The sequence below is a fragment of the Budorcas taxicolor genome, chromosome 2 (assembly GCF_023091745.1).
Source record: "Budorcas taxicolor isolate Tak-1 chromosome 2, Takin1.1, whole genome shotgun sequence".
Classification (NCBI taxonomy): Eukaryota; Metazoa; Chordata; class Mammalia; order Artiodactyla; family Bovidae; genus Budorcas; species Budorcas taxicolor.
The window spans coordinates 85,127,682-85,138,008 of NC_068911.1; the positions used below are offsets into that span (position 1 = coordinate 85,127,682).

A 10,327-nucleotide genomic window follows, 5' to 3' on the forward strand; every position below is an offset into this window, starting at 1 on the left:
AGTAACACAGAGAAATAACTATCAATGGTATTTGAGAATAGAGACTAAGTACATTGAATGTATTGCAGGCAAGGCAGAGGCATTTTTTTTTTAAAGCTTTTGCACAGACTTCATATCTTAAAAGAAATATGAATGCAGGCCTTTACAAGATTTGACTTGCTGAAATCAAAACACCTTCCATTCAAGAAAAGTCATAAGACTTCAGCTTTTAAAAAAATAATAAAAGAACAGTTCCAGCCTTGGACCAGAAAGACCTGGAAGAGTATGGTAATTAGATTAAACAACCATGGTCAGGCTTGGAACCTGAATGTACTTAAGAGCAAAAGCTCAAAGTGGGTGGGGAGGAGAACAACCTATTTGGTAACAAAGGTGTATTATATATGTGATATAAAAAAGGTATGGTGAAAATGTACCTTTTACTAAAGCTTATACAAGTTCCCTGGTCCATAAAAACTATGTTAGATTTTTGTCTTCTAGTTTGATTAACTTTTTTTTTGAGGACTTCCCTGGTGGCTCAGACGGTAAAGCGTCTGTCTACAATGCGGGGGACCCGGGTTTGATCCCTGGGTCGGGAAGATCCCCTGGAGAAGGAAATGGCAATCCACTCCAGTTCTATTGCCTGAAAAATCCCATGGACAGAGGAGCCTGGTAGGCTACAGTCCATGGGGTCGCAAAGAGTCGGACACGACTGAGCGACTTCACTTTGATTAACTTTTACTCCAGCCACATCTCTATTTCTCGCCCATTTAAACAAAATCAAACAAAAACCAACCAAACAAAAATAACAGCTGAAAAAAAACTGACTTCCAGAAGTTTGCACAAGTTTTTTTTTGTTGTTTGTTTGTTTTGTTTTACTGTGGCTTCTGCACTTCAAATCAGCACTTGCAGGTAATGGGGTTTTTGAATAGTATAACCTGGTATGAAAAGTTTTCCCAAGAAACCACAAAAGATTGTTCATTTTTTTCTTTCTTTTTTTTCTGTCAACATTTTGCCGCACTCAAGTCAGTGTAAGTCCTAGCAAAAAGACGGTAGTTAGGACACAACTGTTGCTGTAGATGATGTGACATTGGTTGAATTTGTGCTGACGTTTGTGTAACTTCCCTCGCTGTTTGTGTTTGATTCATTAGGGGGCACTTGGCTTGAGCTGGCTCGAAGGATTGCTCCCGCTGCACTGCAATGTGGCCGTGGCCCTGGTTCTGGGGTATAGGTAAAGGTAAGGCTGGTGGAATAAATGATTCCATCATTACGGACCAAAGTTACTGGAACCTGGACTGGCTGCCGGACCCATCTCCAGCCTTCTCGGAATGCAGAAATGTCTGGGACAACACAGAGCATACTCTCTCCACATCTGTACATAGTTTCAGCTTCTACATCCCCAAACCACACTCGTAAATTTGGAGTGAAATTCTGTCCTGTAAGTTCAAGCATTGCTACGTCCCCACCGCCATTCAACTGAAGACTTTCTACGACAGGCACAGGTGTGACTGGGGCAAGGACAGGGCCCATTCCCTCATAAAATGTATACTCTGCCTTATCCATACTAATGATTGTCCAGGAAGCTCCATCATTTATCATCTCTTTATTTGGTTCTTTTGGGCATGGAGTGGCCTGAAACTGGATTATTCTTTCTTGAGAAAGGCACAAGTACATTCTTTCTGTATCCTTAAGGTAAAATGCACATTTGTGGAGCTGTGACACAGGATCATCGGCATCCAGTAACGCGGTCTGCTTATCAACCTTCCTAATTATCAATCTTGGGAGTGCCATGCCAGTAACTGAACACACAAGTTTGACTGTTTGTCCATAATGGATGTATCCATCACGGACTGTGAATTCTTCTCCTTCTGATTCATCATCATCCAAGAGATGAATGTAAAATGCTCCCCACTGCTGAGAACTGGCATGGAAATTACCTCCTTCTACATGCAAGTATCTGGTGCTAACTGTCTGGGATCGGAGTCTATTAAACAGAGCCACCTTTGTTCCTGAGGCAATGCAGAGGTCAGCATTGGAACGATACAGAGAAGATTAGCATGGCCCCTGCTCAAGGATGACACGCAAATTCGTGAAGCGTTCCATATTTTCTCATATTGTCAAGTGTTCTTTTTTAGTTATTCAAGTTCTCTAAATTTCTGATTACTTATGACACTTAATCATATGATTCAAATACTAGAAGAAGTTGGTACTTATGGTTTGGGACATAGAAACCAAATCAAGTTAGTGGCCCCTTTTTGCATGAAGTTGATACTGGATGTTCAGGACTCCCTGCCCCATGACATCATGTTTTTTTGCCCTCCTCCTTGTGTGTATCTTATGGGCAGTGGCTGGAAGAAAAAAAAAGAACAAATGGAACGCAATGGTTGTTCAGAACAAGAATCTCAACCATGTGCATTTATTGGAATAGGAAATAGTGACCAAGAAATGCAGCAACTGAACTTGGAAGGAAAGAACTACTGCACAGCCAAAACATTGTATATATCTGATTCAGACAAGAGAAAGCACTTCATGCTGTCTGTAAAGATGTTCTATGGCAACAGTGATGACATTGGTGTGTTCCTAAGCAAACGGATAAAAGTCATCTCCAAATCTTCCAAAAAGAAGCAGTCACTGAAAAGTATTGTTCTTTAAATAGAATTTAAAACCTGATGTGAAATACTTTGCAGGTATGGATATAGGATAAGTTTGCCTTAATTAGATTCAAGAAGCAGTGCCTTGGGGATAAAGGCTGGAGTTAACTGCCAGTCATGGCGTGGTTGATAAGCATAATTTATCTTCACAATTTTCCAATTGTCACCCTCCTTGGTAATCACAGAGGGTAGTATTCCAGGATGCACAGGTTAAATATAGTAGTGAAAGAGAAAAATGTTAATAAATTTGCTGTAAGGCTTTAAGTAAAACACAAGCCCTTTTCAAAGAATGTCAAAATGCATAATGTTTGGAGATTTCAGACCAACTACATTAATATTAGTGACATTTTGCCACATATTGCTTGTCCCATTTTACTTTATTAAAGTTTTAAACATTTCCATCAAAATTTCCAAACACTTTAAAGCTAAATCCATGGGAAATCTATGAAGCTCTTGAAAAAAATTGGGAAAAGCCACAAGGAAAGTATTTTCTGTAACTAATATTCCAAATGGGAAGTGAATTTTATGTTCTGAAATAATATATGTTCTAGCATATACTAAATGCAATATGTTAAAAGGGACCTTGTGTGAACAACACTCTGTTAGGCAGCTAATGATCAGAGTGGTTTCTCTGGCCTAAGTTTAGAATACCCATCAAGTAGAGACAATTGCGTTAGATGTTGTATTTATGTGCAGTGTTGTATTCTATTGATTTATTCTATTAACTCATTTATTTTTAATTTTTATCAAGTCATGATAAAGTTGTTCTTGGATAATTTTAACAAGTTGCCATACACACAATGTATCTTAAGACCAGCAGAAAAGCAAAGCAGCTTGATCAGGGTATAAGTAATATCATTTTTTATTAATTTGTTTTCATATAACCTAAATCTTGATATTTATAAAATGTCTTTACCAAAATATTCACATAAAATTCACAGAATTTATCACATAAAATTTTGAATAAATTTAGGACATTATGAAGGAAAGCATAATAGAAAACAAATAAATACAATCAAAACTGTTAGGTTAAATTCATGCAGGAAAGCCAATATTGCTGGAACTCAAACTGAATTCTCTTTAAGATCACCAATTTGCTACATAATTCTGTACAAACAAATATTTTCTTGACCTTAGTATTTTAAGTTAGACATCTGTGGTTCTCAAACTTTAGCCTGCTTTAAAATCTTTAAGATTTTTACAACACAAATTACTCTTTCATCGCACTCACCCTAGCTCTGATACAACAATTTGGAGGTTATTCTTCCAGATTATCTAGCTTCAAATTGTAAAGAGTTACCTGATCCACATTAAATTTTATGTGAGACATCTCTCTTTTTTTATTTTATTTTAAATCTATAGAGTTTGAGACCTATTTACTACCATAACGTAGTCTATTAGTACAAGTTTTATTCAAGTAGAAGAAGATCTTCTGTAAATGTTATTTATTACACCAAAAGTCTCTTTCTGTTTATCAGGTATCTACAACAGATGCTGTGGATATAATGATAATAAACTAAAGTTCCTCCCCTCTAGGGGAGTCCAGAGAAAAGCTCAGAAAATACTAATGGACTCAGTCCGCTGCAATGTGCCAGCTTAGTAAGTGTATCATCAGTTCTCAAAACACTCTGAAAAGAACTGTGGGTACTTACATTGTCCCCATTAAAGAAGTATATTAGGAGATAATTGTTAGGCAAGGCTAAGCAAAGTAGATGGAAAGAGGGCAAAACATATAGTGTTAAATACACACAGTCTTCAAACCTTGCTCCACCATCTAGTGATAGATCAATCGAGAAATAGGGGTAGCATAGGAGGATGAGCTTAATTTTTGACATTTTTGCAGTACTTGGGATTTGGAGCTCATGAAAATGTGGGCCTGGGCATGGCGAATTGGAAGACATCAGCATAAAGTTCATAGCTGAAATCCCTGGAGCACATAGGTTACTAAGAGAAGAAGTTAGAATGACAGTATAAAAGAGTTAAGGTTCGAAATTGGAGTATAGCTGGGACATCTCTGCTGGCCCGGTGGCTAAGACTCGGAGCTCCCAATGCAGGGGGCCTGGTTTGATTCCTGTTCATGGGACTAGATCCGGAATGCCACAACTAACATACCCTGTATGCTGCAACTGAGACTGGTGCAGCCAAATAAATAAATAAACACAAGAAAGAAATAAAGAAGAAGAAGAAAAAGAAAAAAGAGCTGGGGGTACTTACATTTTCCCCAGTAAAGTAGTACATTAGGAGATAATTGTTCAGTTCAGTTCAGTCGCTCAGTCGTGGCTGACTCTTTGTGACCCCATGAATCCCAGCACTCCAGGCCTCCCTGTTCATCACCAACTCCCGCAGTTCACTCAGACTCATGTCCATTGAGTCAGTGATGCCATCCAGCCATCTCATCCTCTGTTGTCCCCTTCTCCTCCTGCCCCCAATACCTCCCAGCATCAGAGTCTTTTCCAATGAGTCAACTCTTCGCATCAGGTGGCCAAAGTACTGGAGTTTCAGCTTTAGCATCATTCCCTCTAAAGAAATCCCAGGGTTGATCTCCTTCAGAATGGCCTGGTTGGATCTCCTTGCAGTCCAAGGGACTCTCAAGAGTCTTCTCCAAAACCACAGTTCAAAAGCATCAGTTCTTTGGCGCTCAGCCTTCTTTACAGTCCAACTCTCACATCCATACATGACCACAGGAAAATCCATAGCCTTGACTAGATGGACCTTATTTGGCAAAGTAATGTCTCTGCTTTTGAATATGCTATCCAGGTTGCTCATAACTTTTCTTCCAAGGAGTAAGCGTCTTTTAATTTCATGGATGCAATCACCATCTGCAGTGATTTTGGAGCCCAGAAAAATAAAGTCTGGCACTGTTTCCCCATCTATTTCCCATGAATGGATGGGATCAGATGCCATGATCTTTGTTTTTTGAATGTTTAACTTTAAACCACCTTTTTCACTCTCCACTTTCATCAAGAGGCTTTTTAGTTCCTCTTCACTTTCTGCCATAAGGGTGGTGTCATCTGCATACCAGAGGTTATTGATATTTCTCCCGGCAATCTTGATTCCAGCTTGCATTTCTTCCAGTCCAGCATTTCTCATGATGTACTCTGCATATAAGTTAAGTAAGCAGGGTGACAATATACAGCCTTGAAGTACTCCTTTTCCTATTTGAAACCAGTCTGCTGTTCCATGTTCAGTTCTAACTGTTGCTTCCTGACCAGCATACAGATTTCTCAAGAGGCAGGTCAGGTGTTTTGGTATTCCCATCTCTTTCAGAACTTTCCCCAGTTTATTGTGATCCACACAGTCAAAGGCTTTGGCATAGTCAATAAAGCAGAAATAGATGTTTTTCTGGAACTCTCTTGCTTTTTCCATAATCCAGAGGATGTTGGCAAGTTGATCTCTGGCTCCTCTGCCTTTTCTAAAACCAGCTTGAACATCAGGAAGTTCACAGTTCACATATTGCTGAAACCTGAAGTTGTTTGCCATTCTCTTCTCCAGTGGACCACATTCTGTCAGACCTCTCCACCATGACCCACCCATCTTGGGTTGTCCCATGGGCATGGCTTAGTTTCATTGAGTTAGACAAGGCTGTGGTCCTAGTGTGATTAGATTGACTAGTTTTCTGTGAGTATGGTTTCAGTGTGTCTGCCTTCTGATGCCCTCTTGCAACACCTACCATCTTACTTGGGTTTCTCTTACCTTGGGCATGGGGTATCTCTTCATGGCTGCTCCAGCAAAACGCAGCCGCTGCTCCTTACCTTGGACGAGGAGTATCTCCTCACCGCCACCCTTCCTGACCTTCAACTTGGGATAGCTCCTCTAGGCCCTCCTGCGCCCCCACAGCCACCTCTCCTTGGATGTAGGAGATATTATGCCTAACAATTATGTTAGGCAAGGCTAAGCAAAGTAGATGGCAAAAGGACAAAAGCACATAGTGTTAAGTACACACAGTCTTCAAACATCGCTCTACCACCTAGTTTCTTTGTATCCTTGAAGTATCCTCATATCCTTTGTATCCTTGTTGCTCAGTCGTGTCCAACTCTTTGCCATCCCATGGACTATAGCCTACCAGGCTCCTCCTTCCATGGGATTTTCCAGGCAATAGTACTAGAGTGGGGTGCCATTTCCTCACTGTGCTTCACGTTCCTCATCTGAAAAATAAGGATAATAACAGTACCTACCTCATAGAGTTACTAAAGGGATTAAATGGGTTATTATTTGTAAAATTATTAGAACAGTGGCTAAAATAAATAGTATGCTTTAAGTACTTTTAATATCTGAGGATTATACTTCCCTTTTTTTCTCTTTACCAAGACTCTTGAAAGAATAAGGGCAAAATTTAACACTTTTATCCAACCATCTACTTATAAGCTATGATAGTAGTAAGCTATTAAAATGTGTTTCCTGAAGTTAAATAAAGCAGCATTTCTCATCTTTTTCTGCTTTAAAGCCTGTCAATATAAAATACAATAATTAAAAGGAAAATATAGATCAGCAGCAAACACTCCAAAGTCTAATAATGCTTGTTACTATACTCTGTATTATATTGTCTTCTTAATATAATATATCTGAGCTGCCATCACACACACACACACACACACACACACACACACAACCATTATGAATAAGCTGTCAGGTTTAATTGGTCTCTACTATAAAAATATTCTTGATAAATAGAACTGTCTCATATTGAGTTAAATTGGAAAGGGGGCAAATTTGGTTTCATTCAAAACACATTCCAATAAACTTTACTGGGGGAAAAATTTCTATTTTACAATTATTCAGTAGAAGAAAATATAGTGCTTTACACAGATGGGTACTAAGTAAATCAATTTAATGTTTTTGGTTGTGCAAAATACATACATGCATCTAGGCTACAGAAAACTATTGATTTGAAAAAGGAGCTACAGGATTTTGCCTCCCTGACCTCTTATAGGAGAGGTTTGCTATAAGAATGATTCTCAATATAGATATCACATCAATTTATAAACAGAAATAGATAACATCCCTCCAAAGTATTCAGGATTAATAAACCATTATCATAAGTCAACCTATTCTTCCCCTCTTTGCAACTCCATGGACTGTAGCCTACCAGGCTCCTCAGTCCATGGAATTTTCCAGGCAAGAGTACTGGAGTGGGTTGCTATTTCCTTCTCCAGGGGATCTTCCCAACCCAGGGATTGAACCTGGGTCTCCCACATTGCAGGCAGATGCTTTACTGTCTGAGCCACCAGGGAAGCCCCATTCATTCCCTCAACAAGCATTTATTTACTGTATTCTATGTGAAGAAATTGGTTGATTTCTGTCTTCATGAGGCAAATAATAAGCTTCATGAAATAGTTTATATAAAATGTTAGGAGATGATTTCAATAAAACTAAGCAAAATGAGAATGGAAAGTGACAAGGTTGTAAGTTCTACAATTTTAAATAATATGATCAGTGAGATTCTCATTGAGAAGAAAGAAACAAAGTTTTAAAGGAGGCCAAGGATAAAGTCTTGGATATATCTAGCAAAAGAGCATTTCAGGAATGAAAAAAAGTCAATGCAAAGGGTCTGAGAGGATACCATACTTGGAAAAACAACAAAGGCAGCTAATGTGAAAGATAGAAGTATAAGTGATGGCAGAAATTATCAAGAAGCCATGTGGTATGGAGTCTTCAGGGCTTTGCTCAGGGCTCAGCGGTCAAGAATCTGCCTGCAATGCAGGAGATGTAGAGACTTGTGCTCAATCCTTGGGCCAAGAAGATCCTCTGGAGGAGGAAATGGCAACCCACTCAGGATTCTTGCCTGTGAAATCCCATGGACAAAGGAGCATGGCCAGCTATAGTCCATGGGATCACAAAGCACTGGACACAACTGAGCGACTAAAAAACAAACAAACAAAATACAGTCTTCAAGTCTTTGAAATGATTAATACTTTTATTCTGAGTAGAATGGGAGTTGTGCTGGCTACTTTATGGGAAAGAGATTCTTTACTTAGGGAGATAGAGAAGGAGCATTGATTTCTATTTTGTAGACTACTGGAATAGACTTCCCTGATGGCCCAGCAGGTGAAGAATCTGCCTGCAACACAGAACATGAGGGTTTGATCCCTGGGTCAGGGAAGATCCCCTGGAGAAAGGGATGGCTATCCACTCCAATATTCTTGCCTGGGAAATCACATGGACAGAGGAACCTGGGATGCTATGGTCCATGGGTTAGCAAAGTGTTGGAAACGACTGAAGTGGCTGAGTTCACACACAGACTACTGAAATAAATCAGGAAAAATGTGCCTGGAGGCTTAGGCCAGAGTGTAGCAATGAATGGAATAAGAAATGACTGAACTAAGGATATATTTTTAAGTAAGAGGTTATAAGATTTCTGTCTGAACTTAGTATAGGTTATTAAATGCATGAATGGAGAATGTCTCCAAGATTTTGGCTGGACCAAGTGAAAGGAAAGAGGCTTATTAAACTGGGTTGGGAAGACTATTATAGCTGATTTAGTAGATGAAGAACTTGAGTTCACTTTTAGATATGTTAAGTTTACATGCTTTTTGAATATCCATGTAGAAAAATCAAATTGGCAATTAGAGTTCAAGGATAAGGTTTAAGCTGAAACAATAAATATGGGTATCTTGTAATAAAGATAATATTATGTCAGTGGTATTGGAGGTGATCATTAAAAGGAAGAGTTTAGATGGAGAAGGAGATGAAAAAAGGATAAAGTGCAGGGATGCTCCAGTGATTTAGTATTGGAAAGAGGAGAGAGAACCAACAATAAACCTGTACAAAGTAGCTGATTATAGAGGAGGAAGATCACTGGAGTTTGAGCAGGTGGGAGAGTCATGCACTGAGTCAATGTTGCTGAGTGGTAAAGGAAAAGAAGACTGAAAACTCACCTCTTATTTAGCATTGTGATTTCATTGGCCATCTTGATAAAAGTGTTTTGGTGAATTAGGGAGCATGAAAGCCAGAGTATATTTAAGAGAAAAATGGAAAATGATGTCAATGCTTACCAGCTGAGAGTTTTTTGCTGAGGATGTGGGCAGAGAAATAGGGCAAAAACAAACAAAAACTAGAATGAAAACAGTGAAAGATATTTTATATGTTTTCCATTTTGAATCATTTAAAATTGCAGGCAGGTGCAAACATAGTATAAAGTTTTCCATATATCTCCCATTCAGTTTCCCCCATTGTTACCAGTTTATATTATCATGACACATTTGTAAAAATTTTGGATGCAAACATACCTGGGTTTAAGTATGAGGTCACTCACTCACTGAGAAGTTAAAAAGCTCATAAAACTTTCCTAAGTAATCCTATTTTGGGGACTACACCTTTGGATAGGGGGCAACAGTGCCTATACAGACCCCTAAAGACTAAACACATGTTTGATGTGGTTCCTGATTCTCATTTCTTTAGATTAGGAGTCTGCCTGAATATCTGAACAAAATTCTAGCTTTGTAGACTGCTGGCTTTTTAATGATATGATGACTTTTCTAAGAAGTCTTTGACAGTTAGTTGATTATTGTGTTAATCAACAAAACAATGAATAAAAGACCATTTTTAATGGTTGGGTTAAAAATTAAAAGATGACCAAGCTACACAGAAAGTGCTTAGACTCATCACAAAGAAATCAACCAAGTTGACTCTAACACCAATTTAACTATTTACTTTCAAAATAAGAAAAACTGAAATCAGAAGAGAATATATTTGTATAAGTT

General features: G+C 38.6%; 1 protein-coding gene and 1 non-coding gene across 2 annotated transcripts; one reads left to right on the plus strand and one right to left on the minus strand.

The window, feature by feature from the left end:
• Positions 1-859: 859 nt before the first annotated feature.
• LOC128060646 (recombining binding protein suppressor of hairless-like) lies at positions 860-2,019 on the minus strand (the record flags this gene model as incomplete). The annotated part of the gene is made up of 1 exon (XM_052653028.1): positions 860-2,019. A coding segment is annotated over one exon (987 nt), but the record flags the coding sequence as incomplete, so codon positions are not given.
• On the plus strand, positions 1,978-2,085 carry LOC128043989 (U6 spliceosomal RNA). The gene has a single exon (XR_008198986.1). It is a non-coding gene; the product is annotated as a U6 spliceosomal RNA (small nuclear RNA).
• The last annotated feature ends 8,242 nt before the right edge of the window (positions 2,086-10,327 follow it).